General features: G+C 39.7%; 1 protein-coding gene across 1 annotated transcript in view; it reads left to right on the top strand.

Annotated features, from left to right (window-relative positions):
* Positions 1 to 17,773, top strand: part of CACNA1C (calcium voltage-gated channel subunit alpha1 C) — a 480,830-nt gene that overhangs the window by 279,884 nt on the left and 183,173 nt on the right. Inside the window, exon 9 of the mRNA XM_083572199.1 lies at positions 16,623 to 16,726. Within this exon, the coding sequence (XP_083428325.1) occupies positions 16,623 to 16,726 (104 nt within the window). The remainder of the gene's footprint in view (positions 1 to 16,622; positions 16,727 to 17,773) is intronic.

The following is a 17,773-nucleotide window of genomic DNA, read 5'->3' on the forward strand; positions in this document are numbered from 1 at the left end:
ACAGAATGGGATGAATCCAACGGTAGTCATCCTCAGAGTAACTATTTTAGGTCCATTAATTTCAATGGGTCTACTCTTAAGTAAAATTTAGATGGCGACAACCCAACATATCTATCTCTGTTCCTTGAAACTTAGGCCATGGAGTCTTCCTCATAATAACAGCCAACATTCCACTACAGTGTAAGTCAAAGCACAGATGAGGGCAGCCAGAAATCTTTGGTGACAGAATACAAACTGTAGTTACTAGTATTAGTATAGGAGTCACAGAGCTAAACGATGACCATGTCTGGGCCTATGGAAGCAGGGTTGTCCAAATCTAAACCTTCCATAAATAAATTTGTCTAATATTCCTTAAATTGTTCCAGAGAAGGAAGTTCTACTACTTTCCTGAGCAACCTATCCTCTTGTCTAAAACATTCTTAGACTGAAGAAATCTGTAGTAATGTTAGAAATTACAGCTTGCATCACAGACAAGATTTATGGTTTCATATACTCTTAGTAAACTCCTCTGGTTTCTTGAGTGAAGTGTCTCTGTGACTGAATCTCCATCACTTCCAGTGTCAGAAACAGGGGGGAAAATTACAGGGGCAGTCACAGAAGGGGCACAGCTTATTTCTAGGTGGGCAAGTTGTTCTCTGAATGAAAAATATGCAATATGTTAACAATAGGAGTCCAGCAATGAGAGCAAGGGTTAGGGGCCAGGTTTGCCCCTTCCCCCCAGTTCCTCTCTGGTGCTATCCATGCACTTCTCTAGCACAGATCCTGTACTAATAAGTCAGAACTGCAAGTTCACAGAAAACAAAGCTGAACAAGGCACACTGAGTTTCAGTTGTCATTAACATGATAAAGTTTAGCCAGAATTAGCTCATAGACAGGGTTAAAACATAAAGGTTAGAATTCCAGGGGTGCTTTCATGATCCTGCGAAGCATTTTCACTCATAGGAATTGGCATTCAGTTCAGTGATTGTGTGACTCTACATGTGACTTGAATTCTGGTTAGCAAACTACCTACTCTGTTGAAGTGAAAGAGGAAGGCTATGTGGACAGTGGAGCACCATGTATACAGTGGAGCCCCTGAAGCCACAGGGAAACACTTCATTATGGCACAGGCTTAAACTTGTTCGAATCCATCCTCTTATGTGTATTTAAAACTTTTTTAAAAAATCTAAAAGTAGCAGTCCAGCAGTCCAGTGGGGAACACCATCATGAGACATAGGGTTACCATCTGAGTTATCATCAGCACAGGACACATATAATAGGCAAAATTGTGTCTTATATTAGACCAGATTTTAAAATATCAAGCAAAATTGTTAATCTGACATGGTTCTTCGTCAGACTGGCATAGATAGCTTTGAGAGCAAGAATCAACTTAATTTTATTTATATGTTTCTGTCCTATTTCCTCTCTATGACTTGGCATGGGGTGTAATTTAAAAATAATGCTTATACATATTGCAGGGTTTATTTGAAACAAAAAACCATCATGCCATAAAAAGCTTAATTCTAGCCACCAAAATCTGGCCCAAATGCAAAAGGTTTTCAAACTTCTGCCATTTCTCCTTCCCCCCACCAAGGCTTTTGTGAATTTACAGGAAAGGAAATTCCATTTTCCAATAGTATGTGGATCTTTTTTTTGACATTGTAAGGAATTCTGCAGCATGCTCCCTAGATTGGGCCTTCTCTAAAAGTGTTGGTATCTAAAGCAGCTGCCTGGGTTGATTGCTTGCACAATTGGGTTGGCCCCCTTGCTGAGTGGATTATAACAACCCAAGGGAAGAAGGTAGGAAGCCTGCAAGTCTGATGCAGCTGGTTTAGACATGCTGACTTGTAAAACTCCCTTCCATCCTCCAGCATCTCTGAAATTGCACTCTTGAGCTTTGATGAAAAAGCTTGAAACAGAAGCTCACAGTTGCCCTGGAAACTCCTGTCAGGAAATCAAATTGGGGAAGAAACCAGGCAATAGATATAATTTACTTTGCTGACAGCCTTGACATGTTTTGTGAGCTTTGCTTATCCCTGTGCAGCCTGTTGAAGCCCATTGAGGGAGATGTGGTGATGAGGAACACAGTGATATTGCCACAATTTTTTTTAATGTTATAAACAGAACCACCACCCCACAATTTTCAGCAGCTGTGTTTGTGCTTTCTCACCCTTTATTTTTAAGGGTGCATAGGCTTGAATTAGCATGGCCTTTCCACACAAGAGAATAATCTGTTTTGCTGAATGCACCTCTCTGCATGTTTCCTGTACATATTTTTTCTCCAAGAAAGAACTACTGCTTTCTTTTTAGATTGGTTTGTTTAGAAGGGGGAAACAATAAACACAGCAGATTTTGGCAGGGTTGTGAAATATAACAAAGAATAAGCCCAGGGAATTAAAAAAAACCAGTCATCGCTAATTAATTCCAAGTATCTCTTTGCCGAAAAAAGAAAAAAAGATGACAGGTATTGGGTGTTCATGTTTTGTGCCAGTGAGGAGCCATGATGCCAAGACAATTGCTGCCAATTCCAGAGGGCATATACAACCCTGGATTGCTGTCACTTGTGTATACTACTTCATTTTAATTTGTTCTGATTTCAGATTGTCCATTATCTTGCTTTCTAAGTCACCATGTAGCCAGGATAATGTAACATTAGCCAGGCTATCATAGCACTTTTCATGAATAAAATGGATATAAGTTCTTCTTCAGGATATAGCTATTATTAGGAGAGAACTAAAAATGGATTGGTGACCACATCAAAAAACAAAAACAAAACAAAAAACACCAAATAAACTATCCTTTAAGTGAATGCAAAAGGCACAGGCTACTCACTGTCTCTCTGTGATCATCCCACCTGTACAATATGGAAGACACTTGGTTATAGTTTATGATTCCTTGCAAACTAGAATTGGAAACCAGGGTTGATAGAATTTAGATATAACAGTGAACTGTGGTTTCCCACAAACTATAGCATGGGCATGGGATTTATTGGGTATTGCTGTGCATAAGGAGATGGAGAGGAAGGAGCTCGTGAGGCTGAGGCTTCTTAGCTCCAAACTGTGGGTTGGTATTACATTTGAACCAATTGAGAATTTGCTGGGAACTAGAAAAGAGGAGGCCTCTGTCCAATGTCCTGCTCGGGAAGGATATATTTCACATTCCCACCTTTCTCTTGACCTTTTTTTAATCACTTTCTTCATTATTTTGCTCTTTTCTTATTCTTTCCCTAGCTGATGCTTTCACCATCACCAAATCCTATTTCTCAATCAATTGTTCCCAGCTATGGAACACTGGGAGATAATATCAGCAGCAGTCTTTTGAAATAAAATTTCAAAGGTGTTGACTAGGGGAAGTGTCATAGTTCAGTGTCAGAGGGAACTGTCATTTTTGAAACAGAATTCAGTTCAGAATATAGGATTTAATTTTACTGACTTTTCTTCCAAAATCAGTACAGTGGTACCTCTGGTTAAGAACTTAATTCGTTCTGGAGGTCTGTTCTTAACCTGAAACTTTCCTTAACCTGAGGTACCACTTTAGCTAATGGGGCCTTCTGCTGCTTCCGCACCGCCGCTGCACGATTTCTGTTCTCATCCTGAAGCAAAGTTCTTAACCCTAGGAACTATTTTTGGATTAGTGGAGTCTGTAACCTGAAGCATCTGTAACCTGAAGCGTATGAAACTGAGGTACCACTGTACAGTGGTACGTCTGGTTACGTACTTAATTCGTTCCAGAGGTCCGTTCTTAACCTGAAGCACCACTTTAGCTAATGGGGCCTGCCGCTGCGCCGCCGCCATGCGATTTCTGTTCTCATCCTGAAGCAAAGTTCTTAACCCGAGGTACTATTTCTGGGTTAGCGGAGTCTGTAACCTGAAGCGTATGTAACCTGATGTGTATGTACCCCAAGGTACCACTGTATTGTTTTCCAATCAGTTGGATCATATAGGAGATATGCAGAAAGTCAGAAAGAACAAATGAGTTCAGTATGGCTATTTTGCCTGCTAATTATTTGCTCAGGTCCAGTGTTTTCTCCACTAGCCAACTGTATACAGGACAATCTGTATGCAGGGACTGGGTTGGAGGTCAGCTGTTGATTGGTATAGTTTTCCCAAGAGAAACAGGAAACAGTTACTGCCAGGCCTCTGTGAGTACAAAAATCTATAAGGAAATTATAGCAAAGAACAAGAGTGAGAAGTCAGACCTTTTCTGCCTTCTCTCTTGTCATATATTGTTTTTTGCCTGCATATACATAGTGGCTGATATGGAAAGACAAGAACAGGCTGGTTAAGGCTAAAATGTTGTTTTTGCTGGAAATTCTGCAAAACAGTGATATATAAATATGTGAATTAATTATGAGTTATGGGCCAGTTATGGACTGTCAGTTGATTATTTCCAGGAAGTTTTCTAATTTAGGACTTACAATACTAGCAATTGTAGCCCACCAGTCATCCTTAGCTGAACTGAATCCCCCATACAATATCTCAGAATACAGAGTTAGTGTTGCTTGGAGTTTCATAATACTTTGATACAAAGCTGCAACTTACATCAAGGTAACCCAAGCAGAAAAATCCAATGCAGAAGAAAAATGGACAGAGAATCCCACAATATGGCTTCTGCTCTGCATGAGATCGTTTTGTATTGGTTTTTATGACTTGCTTTGTAACTTTACTATCATAGAATGTTCTTGGGAGGGGGGGAAGCGGTGATTTTGGTCATCCCCTATTGTTAATACTACTGAAAGAGTAGAATTTACTACTCTGTGGATACCACAATGGTTCCAACAGTAGGAGGGAATTTTATTGTTGTAGGTGGGAGGGGAAAGGGGGGGAGGGGAAGTTTGGGGTTTGTTCACCGTCCAGCTGTTAAACTATTGCAAGTTGCCAGCAATTGTCTTTTAGATATAATGTTTTCCACACGCTCCTATAACGTACTAATCATCCTGGAACAAGTATGGATAATTTAAAAATAATCACATTTTTATGGGATCAGCCATAAAATGGAGATAGGTTTGGAAGGAATTAAGAAAAGGGAGACCAGACTTGATTCTGGTCCAGGAGACTCACCAGAGGAGGAGGGGGACTACAATGAGTATGTCTCCCCTCCCCTCCCCTCCTCTGGGGGACAGTGGTTTGCCTCTCAGGGAACATCTAATGCTTGTGGGGTAGCAACATGTGTTGCGGATAAATCAGAATTTAAACCTGAACAAACCCTTAGTGATCCTGATCTACGTTACTTGTTTATCAGGGGCACATTGCAGGATCAGTGGCTGACTATTATGCACCAAACAACCAACAGGAAGAATTTTGGGGGGGAAACTTTGACGGAGCTGGAAAATTTTAGTTTACAAAGTGTAGGGCAGAACATGTCCAGAATGTGAATTTACAAAAGACCTGAGTGTTCTACTTGTGATCAGTATGTTCCATTTGGTATTGAAGATATTAATATTCTTCAGAAAGCTGTAAATTAATAGATGCCCAGCATTTTCTATCTTGAAGCTTGAAGTATGAAAACATTACTAAAGAGCATGGAGAATTTATATCTTATTATATTTCTTACTATCTTTCTTTTCAAGCATTTAGTTGACTATGTAAATCATTACACAACATTTTATGCATTTCATGCTGTACACACACTCACACAAAGGAATCTTACATCTCTCTGTTGGGAAATGGAAAACCCTGAGCTTGGAGATTTGAAGCAATACTGTAAATCTCTTTCATCTTGGCCAGCAGCGTAAATGTGTTCTTTTTTTAAAAAATTAAGACCGCCTTGTAAATGTAAATACAAAATAAACATAAGCAGAAGGGGAAAGCCCCTAGAATTTGAACTGAAATCAGCTCTAACATTTGGAGACCTAGTGTCCTGAAGAATATGTTCATGCTTACAGTCAGGGCTTTATCCTTTTCAGAGTGAATTTCCAAAGCTTGTAAAAGATGAAAAGACTTTTAAATAACTAAGGTTTCTAAGTACCAGAGGAATAGATGGATACTTCGTAATGCTGTAGAATTTGCAATGAAATAATAATCAACCCTCCTGTGTAAATAGCCTTTGAGCCGTATGGGTACTTTTAAAAAAATCCATTTGGGAAAAGAAGCGGTCTTAATTTTTTAAAAAAAGAACACATTTACGCTGCTGGCCAAGGTGACCCACTAGCAAATACACTGTGATCAAAGTCATTTTGAAGGTCCTTTAGGGAGTTTGTATAGGTCACACATAATCAGTGCTAAAATAAAATAGATTGGCATATCTGACTGGGCCAGGGACTTCACCCAGGGTTTTTTAAAGAAAGAATCTGACTCCTTATGAGATTGTAGATTTACAGGGATCTGATGACACAACTCAAATTACACAGTCTTATTTATTATTGACTATCACAAAATGCATTATGCAAAATGAGGATGGCAGGTTCTTATCATAGGATATAGAACCCATGTAAAACAGTCAAGCCCAATACTATGTATTTTAAATATTAGACAAAACCATATGCTCAGTGGATGGAAGCAGGTATTAAAGTCCAAGGAGGTAACCTCATAGCTGGCCAGAGAGAGCAGGAGCTAGAACTGAGAAGACAAGAAGCCGTTAAGACCTCTAAAATATTAGAGAGCAAGAGAGTTTTACATTTGCAGAAGCCATGTTGATTCCTCAGCAAGACTTGTCCTTTTATATGCTTGATCATTTTATCCTAAATAATACTTTCTACCAATTTACCTGGACAGACGTTAAGCCAAGTGGCCTGTAATTTTCTGAATCCCCTTTAAAGAACTGGTATGGAGGCCAAGCTCAGGGACACGTTATGTGTTGAATGAATTTATTTCGGTCACTGACCAGAGTGCCACAATACATGTTAGAAGATCAGCTATTTGATATTTGAGTTCTATAAGAACTCTTGGATAGATGCCATCTGCACCTGATGATTTGTTACTTTTAAATTTCTTAATGAGGCCTATTTAGCTTACTTCTTCAAATGTCCTTCCTGAAAAGGTCAATTCAGGCACAGGGTTGTGTCCTACGTCTTCCACAGCATGCAGACATATGCAAAGAATTCATTCAGTTTTACTACAACCTCCTTATCCTCTTTTAACAAACATGTAGCTCCTTTCTGGACTAATGGTCCAACCACCTCCCTAGCTACTTTTCTGCTTCTGATGTGTTTCATAAAGTATATTGTTGGCCTTAATGTTTTTAGTGATATCCACTTTTGCTTTGTTTCTAGTGTTATTGCCAAACTACCAGTTACTTAAATGTATGGCCACATTTCCTCACTGTGTCTCCTGGGAGTGTTTGATGAATATGTTGTCTATTCCAAGCACTGGATTAAAATACAAATTTCACTGGGCAAACTTTAAATAGGAAATTATTGAAAACAATCAAACATCATTTCTAGAAAATGTAGAAATGATGGCTGGGAGATATACTAGCAGACCTGCAAAAGAGCACCTCTGTATATGTGGATCAGGGTCTATTGAGGATCTTGTATATTATATTATATATGATTCACCTAGAGCCAAATTTAATCTCCCCTTTTCAGACCGCCTTAGACCGCCTTAGACGTTCAACCAGATGTCTTTAAAATTAAAAGGCTATTGGCAGAAGTTGATAGGGTGGCACTATTTGTACTAGCAGCAAGAAAGATAAGGACAGCCTTTATGGATAATGCAAGTGCCAGACCCTAGGGATGCTGACCAGAAGAAATGGTTTTTTGGTGCGTGTGTGTTTTTCTGGACATTGGACATCTGTTTTAGTTTAGTGCATGTAAAGTCTGTCGTTCTGTAGTTATTTGATTTGTGCTTATATTGTATTGTGATGGCCACTATAAACAATAAAAATCTATTGATTGATTGATTGATTCAGAAAATATATGAAGTGTAGGCTACTATGAACAGAATGGGCTGGCAGTAGAGGGAAATTATTTATGTGGTCCCCCATTCAGATTCAGATCTGCTTTGTTTTAACAAGGTGGCTGAATCATGTGGTTTCAGACTATGCCCTGAGACCTGTTGTATGCTATTTATTTAAAGAATTTTTACCCTGTTTCAATATGGCTAACCTGATTCAAAAACACCCACCCATACCACTCACACATGAAAACAAAGTTCACCACAGCCAATCACAAACAAGCAACCACACTCTAGGCTAACCCCAGCTTCTCTCACCACCAAAGGTACACAAGCGAATAGCAAAAAGAACCTGCACAAGCGATGCTGACACAAAACCCCCCACACACATACATTAAATAAAATAGAAACTTTGCCACCTGACCCCACCCCCACCTACCATGGCTCCATCCACCTCTTTCCCCCTTTTCTTCCTAATGTAACACTAATGTCTCAACAAATGAAACTGACCTGTAGAAAATGTAACTTGAAAAAATAGACATTGCACATATTTTTGTAAACCAAGAAATATTTAATAAAAAATACATTAAAAAAACACAAAACAAAACAAAATGATTAATAGAGACAGGGAGAGAAATAGGAGAGAGGTGGGGGAACCACACTCAGGTATCAATTCTTAAAGTTACAGTTCTCAGGTCTGAAGCTGAGATGGAAATAGTTCAGGTAGTTTGATGGAATGGTTGCAGCTAGAAGACACTGAAAGATAGGCAGAGCCAGCTGGTCTCTCAAAAGAGCTGTTAGAATAGCCTTGAGCAGGCATAGGCAACCTCTGGCCCTCCAGATGTTTGGGACTGCAATTCCCATCATCCCTAGCTAACAGGACTAGTGGTCAAGGATGATGGGAATTGTAGTCCCAAACATCTGGAGGGCCAGAGGTTGCCTATGCCTGGCCTTGAGGCTCTTTTCTCCTTCGGCTGGAGCCTGATGGAGTGCCTGCTGCTAGGTGATAGCTGAGTTGCTAGCCCACAGTTTTGCTTCAGAAGCAATGACCTTGCACAGATTTTACCTGCAACACTAGAGGCCCCAGTTAAAGATCTCTAAGGAACAAAATGTACCCCCATAGTTGCATCATAGAATATTCAGCCTATTACCTTGGGGGGAGGGATGTCCCTAAAAATTGGATTGATCCTTGGAATTAGATGAAATCTAAGAACCTTTTGGTTGGGATGGGCTTACCTTAAAGTGGCAAAGGATCCTGTCCCCCCCCCCCAATAAATAAGACAGATCTACAATGTCCAGACTAAGACAGATCTACAATGTCCAGAAAACACACGAACCAAATAAATAAACTTTGTTGTTGCTTCACACAATGGCTGCCCTGAACAACTCAGTAGTGTTTGCTATATTTGTCCAAAGGGATTGATGCTATGTTAATAAAGTAGCAACATTTCTTGGGGGGGGGCAGAAGATGACTGCCCTTAATAAATAAGAAATCTGTCCCTCCTTGCCTGCATGTTAAGGCCACGCCACCAGAAAGTTCCTATAATTCATTCCCATGTTGTTGCTTTGTGAAGGATGAATAGTTCCCACCCTTAATAGAAAATGCTTGGTTTCGAGATAGTTGGGGCAAGGCAAGAGGATTGTAATTGGAAATGTATTATTGTTGAATGCAAAAAAGTTAGACAAGTACTTATTCTCTTTTTCCCTGGCAAATCACTCAATGTTTAGGTTGTATAGTAGATCTAAGACTTAATCCTTTCACAAATCCTTATCAGACGTCTAACTAAGCAACTGTATCCCTCTGGGGTGGAGTATTGTTTAGGTTAGTTCATCAGGAACCATTACAAATCAATGGATTAGTTGCAGGCTCCTGGGGATGCTTCTCTGCAGTTAGATAAGGGTCTCTGGCAATGCCTTGCTTTCTCTTGGCTCATTGCACTTTGGGAGAGAAGTAAATATGTTGGTTGAAAAGATAGTTCCCCTCCACCTCTGCTGTTATTACTGGCAGAGAGCCAGAATAGCTTGCTAACAGCCTGGCTCACTGCTAGGTGACTCCTTGCTTTTAATATTTTGTTCTCAGAGAGGAGACTCAGACTGCATCTGTAAAAATAAAAAGACAGGTTTCTGTATCAAAAAGCATTACTTGAGATGTTGCCCAGTTTATTTACTTGTATTGCCAGATATATAGAGGGGATGCCAGTACAAATATTTCCATGTATGTGTCCATTCCTTATACAGTGAATAACAATGAATTTCATTGCTGGACAATATATTACACAAAGTGGCACCTCCCTCCTTAATAGAGGCAGTTGAATTGCACTGAATTGCTAATTGCTTTTGCATTCATTAGTTTTATCCTGCAAAGATTTAACTGACTCATCATGAAGGAAATAAAAATGAGACTTTATATGATAAAAAACAACCCCTAATATTTTGAGCAAATAAAAAGCAGAGCAAGTTTTGCAAAGGATTGGAGCTCATATTGTATATCATTAAAATATTTTCTACCTGGAAATCTGGACATTTTCTTTCTTTCTTTCTAAAACATGTTCTTCCTCATTTCTATTCTGGGCTACTATAACCACAGAGCAAAATGTTCTGTTGGCTTTGTCTTTAAGTGGCACCCTGACCCTAGGCAAATTTATTTGGGAGTTAATAGCACAATGCTATGCATGTTTACTCAGAAATCCAGTTGGGTGTCATTGGGGTGTATTTCATCACAGTAAGTGTGTTTAGATTGCAGTCCTAGTCAGTGCATTTTTTTCAGGGGGTATGCAGGGTTACGCAGTACCGGCACCTCTTTTGTTGTTAAAAAATGTGACACTGTAACAACTTCATGGTGAGTACCGGCACCTATTTTTCTCTTCCCTTCGCGCCCAAACTCTGCACACACTGTCTCCCCCACAACTCTGTGCTTTCTCTTCCCCTCCTGCCTGAACTCTGCGCTCTTTCCACAGGGCGTGGTGCATTTTGTAGGTGTCCGGTCCCTATTATGGGAAATTTTGTGGTTGCTCGGGCACCCAGAGCCCTGAGGAGATGGCACCTATGTGTGGTGCTCATTTTCTAGTGGGGTGGGGTAGAATTTGTCCTTTTAGTTGTTTTGTACATTGTTGTTTTTTCCTTTGCTTTTTAATTGATTTTACAGGTTTGTATTTTATCTTAAGTTGCTTTGAGACTTTTTAAAAATAAAGTGACAAACAAATGTGAATAATAATACTAATAGGTTGATGATTGGTGCCAGATGGTGCAGACAACAATGAAAGTGCTGGCGGTCAGCTACCAAATGATATAAGGCAAGTTTTCTACTGCTACTATTCATAAAAATAAAATGCCCTGTGTGGAACACAACTTGGAACAGGTGTTATATAGAGCTAGGCAGGCCCATGTTCTTAGCTGAAATTAAAGGTGGCTTTTCCTGCTTTAGCCACCATGTGAGTGATGCTGCAGCATAGCAGAGACTGAGGCAGGAACACCTTCAGAGTGAGAGCTGCTCTAGTGGTCATGGGCTCTGCTTTCTGAATTGCTGGTTTGAGTGCCCCCAACACCTTGCACCCTATCAGGACACCCTGCGTCTACTGATTTCTATATTTACTTTTACCACAAGATGAGATCAGTTCCTTTTGTCGAGTTTTCAAGTTTTAAAATTCAGATGTGGAAGTTTGGGGCACTGTTGACAATATTAAGTTTCACCAAATGCAGTTCCATGTTTCTGTATGTACCACAGATTATCTCATAATAGAACTAAGAAGCTGGTAGATGAACATCTTCTCTTGGTGCAGTTTATGCAACTCATAAATAAGAAATTCACATAGAACCAAATGCACTATTAAGGACCAAAAAACTTTTTATGAATGAACAGTTATAATAAATACCTTAATGTGTGTGTGTGTGTGTGTGTGTGTGTGTGTGGTGTTTTTTTAAATGAACAGTATTGAAAACATCCTGGCAGATTTCATGGTCTGGTTTGGCAGTGCGTGACTGCATCAAGTATTACTGTGTGCAAGTTTTTCATCTCAGTAGAGAAACTACGAAAGACTAGGCTTTGGACTCAGCTTGTTGTTGTTTAGTCGTCTTAGTCCTGTTCGACTCTCCATGAGGCCATGAACCAGAGACTCAGCTATAAAGCTGCAAATACAGTGGTACCTCAGGTTACATACGCTTCAGGTTACATACGCTTCAGGTTACAGACTCCGCTAACCCAGAAATAGTACCTCGGGATAAGAACTTTGCTTCAGGATGAGAACAGAAATCGTGCTCCGGCAACGGGAGACCCCATTAGCTAAAGTGGTACCTCAGGTTAAGAACAGTTTCAGGTTAAGAACGGACCTCCAGAACGAATGAAGTTCTTAATCCAAGGTACCACTATAAAACATTTTAAGTGTGTTTTAAGTGCAATATACATTGTGACACTAGATGGCGATGGTGAACCTTATGGAAATTCAATGTATTTTAAAAAAGGTTTTTATATGTGTGTAGATTCTACCCTGATCAGTAAAAAAAGTTTTGCAAGAAAAGCCTACATCTGCTGTCAAGGATTTGGGTTTGTGATTAATGGCTGCATAGTCAATGTGCTTTGGCAAATTGCCAAGAATTTTTTAAAAACCCAAACATAGAGTCAGGGTGCTCCTTTTCATAATAGAAAAATAATGTTCTGCTGATAGTTTCATGAGACTTTAGAAACAAGTCCTCCTTACAAGAAATCATATGTTCTTCATAGCCAGCAGTTTGTGTAGAGGCCAAGTGTCCATGAAATAGCAACTGTAGCTCTATAAAATATATTTTTATGTCTTTTGTCACATATCCTATAATTGGTCCATCCCTGCCCCACACCAGGGTGACGGAGACATTATGTCAGTATCGAATAAGTATAGGAATTTGGCATTGTTTATCTGCACTACAAATATACAAAGAACTAAACTGCAAAGAAACATTTCTGTGGTGCAGCAGGACTGATTTCCCATTTACTGCTTCTCTGGCAGTAGCTCTGCTCCAGTTCTGATAGCTTGATAATTGTACAAACACAGTTGAACAGAGGGACTCTATCTGCAGGATAGCAAGTCTGCTTGCTCCGTTTTTCCTAATTTTAGCAGCTTTTCTTAGCCCTATGCAAGTTCCATACCTAAAGGGCTAGCTCCTTCTGTGTAATCCTCCTTGTCCACTGAGGCCCAAAGAGGAAGCCCCGATTGGAACTAACACCAAAGTCTACTGAGATTGGTGTCCCTACTTGATTCCCGTATATACCCAGTAGATCCCTACAGTCTGCAGTTTCCAAATATCTCAGAAACCTGCTCCACAGTCACTCATAGCAGAGCTGTTAGCATGGCTGCTCCTATTCTGTAAAATAGCAGTCCTTTCATGATATGACAGGCATTTTCCAGAAACAATTAGCAATATTCCTGTTCCAACAGACTTTCCCAGATGGATAACTGGGGCTTTTCCATCACTGTCTGTTTGGTATTGTTTTAGTTTTGTTTTAAATCTGTTGTTTAATTCTGCTGTTTTCTTCATTTTTTTTTAGTAGTTTTTGTTGCACATTGCCTTGAGACAATTATGGTGACTATAACTGTTGTTATTATTGCTGGGGACTCAGGAAAGGAACCCACTGTGTGAAACTCCTGCTCTGGGAGATCCTCTGCTCTCGTCTTTATTGGTCTTCCAACACTCACAAAAGACCTGTTTGTTTTTTGCACTGATCAGTGGCTGCATTTCTGCTCTTTCTTGATACTGTTGTTGTTCTGCTGCTGTTTCCTTTTGTGTTTTTAAATGTATTTAATTTGTGTTATTAATTATTAACATCATTAATGATGTTAGCTGAGTTGGAGGATAAATAAATTGTGCAACAAGATTAATAAAAAACAGAAAGCTACAAAGTGACTGACATAGCACCATGGTAGGTGCTGCCACGCTAAGGGCTAATCCAGACTTGATTTTGCACCACACTTTCCAGGCACAGGTCCACGTTTTGTAGGCCACACAGGTTTTGTTTTATCCCACTGCTTTCCTGAGAAAACCCATTGTTCAACACTGAATCGGAATAAGTTGACACAATTTGCTCACTAAGGCTGCAGTCTAACCATCCTGATGTTGATGACTATGAGAGAGTATTACTGTAAAATGAATTGCAGGCCTCCATCAGCAGAGAGGAGCGCCACTGATGAAGGAGGGGGCTCTGCTCTGAGTGGCTGGGAAGTTACTGCTGGTGGCCCTCCTCCTGGGGAGCATTTTACCACCCTGTTCTTTAATTTATATTTAAATTGGCACTGAATGGCTCATGTACACACACACACACACACAGAGAGAGAGAGAGAGAGAGAGAGAGAGAGAGAGAGAGAGAGCACTTAAAATAAGGAGTTTTGTCATGCCAATTTAAAATTTGTTTTAAAAAACTGCTTCCTTTCCAACTCCAGCCATTTTAGCAACGTGTCTGTTGTTTTCAGTTAGAAACTTCTGATGTAAAACACGTCTGTTCCAGTAATGCAGCACTTTGTAACAAGGCATAGCAGAAATCAGCCATAAACAGCTTCAGTAAGTACTATGGTGCAGATTAAACAATTGATTTAAGCAGTGGCTGCTCAGGTGAATTGTACCCTTCCCTGCCCACATGACTTTGTCATGTCCACTAGAGTGAACAGAATGTGTCAGGATGCACCCGCAGAAAAATCACAATATTCCCAAGAGGGTAGAAAATCAGCTGCAATTTGCATTTGTAGCTTAAAATGGAAGAACAGTGATTATAGTTCTAGAAGCCGCCTAAAGCTTTTGGCCTACCCCTTTCTCAACTCTACAGAAAATAATCCTCAGGGTAACAACCATAGTGGCAGCAGAGATAGGACAGGTATCACTGAGTCTGAAGAGGGCTACTTTTCTTTACAGCTGGCAGCATAGGGAGAGGTTTTTCCACAACTGAGAAGTTTTAGGAACCCTTCATAATATTTTTTGAAAAATTAAAATATTTCATTGCACTGCAGTATTAGTATATTCACATCCCTCTTTGATGAGCAAACAGCAGCTCCCCATTTTCAGAGAGGCAGCAGCTTTGGCAGTGGCAGGCAAAAGGATTTGTGAAATTTTAGCAACCACTTTGTCCTTTGCATGGGGACTAGATAATGAACAAATACCAAACAGGGCTTGTAAAACATTCACAAAAGCAAAGCAAAAGCATGCCCCAATTTTATTCCGTCTATGATATGTTTTATAGGTTAATGCAAGAAACAGGATGTGCACATCATTAGTTTGACCTAACAGGGATGCCTTTATAGTACAGCAGCTAGAAGGGTTACCTATATTCATTTGTCCAACACCCAAGTACAGAGACTCTTCCCTCCATTTTCCTTTTGCCACTCAAGTGACTCTACACAGTGTAGAAATGTCCTCATGGTGTCAGCATTCATTGTTCCTAATAGGAACAGAGGAAACTGACATACTGAGTCAGACTCAGTCCACGTAGCTCAGAATTCTGTGCACTGACTGGCAGTGCATCTTCAGGATTTCGGGGGGGGGCACATTCCCAGCTCTTTCTGGAGATACCAGGGACTGAACTGGGACCTTCTGCATGCAAACCAGATGGTCTATAATTGAGCTATGGCTACCTCCCTGGGCTTATACTGTACAGGTTTGCTTTGAATACAATGGCTTTAAATCTTTTGTAATCATTTGAAATTGAGGGGACAACCTGTTCAGTTGCCACAAGGAAGTTCAGGTATCATGATGCTATAGTAAAAAGTGGAAGTCTTAGTTATGAAAAGTCAAAATTATACTTCTTTCCCTGCTTTTTTTTTAATAACAGAGATGGAACCTGGAGGCAGGAAAATTGTTCTGCTTTAGGAATGTGCTACTTGAAGCCATTGCTTCAGACTATTTCATAAGAATGCTGGGCTTGATGCAGAATACATTTATGAGTAAAAATCAAGAGCAGAGGATTTGATTGTAGCTATATGGGCAGTTTTACCTTCCCCAGTATGAATTCCTGGATAATATTTTTTAAAATGCTGTGGTTCAGCCTTGCTGTGCCAATGGGAAGGCTGCTTTTTTACAAAGTGCATATATGCCTTGTTTATCCCAAAGCGGAAGGAAACATGGTAAAGACTTGCATATATTTACTGAAATATATGTACATAATGTACTTTAGTATAAAAACAGTGGTAATCACAGCACATTTCCTTAACCCTGGTCTCCAATTTGGGTAGTTCAGTACAAATGGTTACTCCGAAAACAATAAAAATAAACGTTTGAATCTTTAAACAAAACTAGATGGTTGCTGATGCACCACCCAAACTGTATTCAGTGTGACCATCTGCTTTGATAGAGCAGCAAATGGGGGTGGGGACACACACAGAGGAAAGGGTGTTTCTTAACTTTTTTGTTGTTATTATTTTAAAAATGTAATCTCTATCCAATTGTTCACAAATATATTATGTCTATATTTTGTAACTGAGGGTTTCTTCCCCCCTTCTTCCTCTATATTTTAATATGCTGAAGGCTATAAATAATAATCTAAACAAAGGGTCACTGGAGTAACTGAAGTTCTGTTCATCACCTAGCACATAATAAAAATGTTATGCTTCTCTTATATCAATGAGTAAAATAGGTGGTTCCCAATATATCTGGTTTAATTTCTCTCTCATGGACACATTCTGTTTTCACATGGTATTTTAATCAAAGGCCCTTCAAAACAGCTAAAATTAGGTATTAGCTAAAATATGTCCAACTATCTGTTTTATCCACAGGCCTTATTTGCAAACCTTTCTGTCTTCTTTCCCTAATCCATTCTGCTTTCTGTCTCTATCTTCTAACTATCCTCCATCTTTCCAGATGCAGGACGCTATGGGCTATGAGTTACCTTGGGTGTACTTTGTCAGTCTGGTCATCTTTGGATCCTTTTTCGTTCTTAATCTGGTTCTTGGTGTGTTGAGCGGGTAAGCTGCTGGTTTTGGTGTTATTTTTTCCCCCTCATGCTGCAGGGCAAGACTCCAGAATCAGGGTTCTTCTGTGTCACCAGAATCCTTTAATTGTCACAAGCAAAACCAAGGGTTATATTTGTTATGATTTCTACATTGATTCCCCAGACTTTGTCTTGCCTGTGTCTGACAGGCAAGTTACAGCACAGTATACAGTGGTAAGAAATTCACTTGGTAAGGTGACCAAATACTTAACTCAATCTATACTAAAATAGGTAGAAAATTTACTTCCTGGTTGATTGAACCGAACAACAAATTCAGCACTGGTGACTCAAGTTCCCTTCAACTGGAGCCTTGTAATGCTCAGGAATGGAACTTTCCACACTAATTATCATTCCACTCTTCCAGGTCAATGATGCCATAGGAAGGGGCTGGCCCTGGATCTATTTTGTTACACTAATCATCATAGGGTCATTTTTTGTACTTAACTTGGTTCTCGGTGTACTTAGCGGGTAAGCAGTACCTGGAAAAATGTTTGGAATTACTATTGTTGTTGTTTAATTACACATGCTTCTGTATTATTCTTTATGTTCTTTCTCTTGGGTTGAAGATATGGGCCCTGATCCAACATATTCCCAATGTCATCTGCTAATGTCAGTGGGATTTGGATCAACTTTACCTTATAAATGGACAGTGAAAGTCTAAATTAAAAATATGGCATTAAGCAGCCTAAAGTAGTGGGGTGGGGGTTGAAAGCCAGCACTGCCAAAAGCTAGCAGTGCTAGGTGTGGAAAACACTCCCCACCCTTATATATAACATTGTTGGGATTGAAACTTCACCCGGATATGCAAACTGTTGCCCCTGGTGGAAGTAATGACTATAGTAAATAACATTATCATAACTCATGAGCTTATAACTAGAATTTATGAGTGGTTTACATGGGGTCTCAGAGGGATTGGGAAGCACAGGTCTAATTACTTTGATTATTATTGGCTTGATAAACTGACATCACAGCAGAACTGGCAAATGTTGGCTATGTACTTGTGTGTCACAGAGGATTTTCG

The sequence above is a fragment of the Podarcis filfolensis genome (genome assembly GCF_964270895.1).
Source record: "Podarcis filfolensis genome assembly, chromosome: 10".
Taxonomy (NCBI): Eukaryota; Metazoa; Chordata; class Lepidosauria; order Squamata; family Lacertidae; genus Podarcis; species Podarcis filfolensis.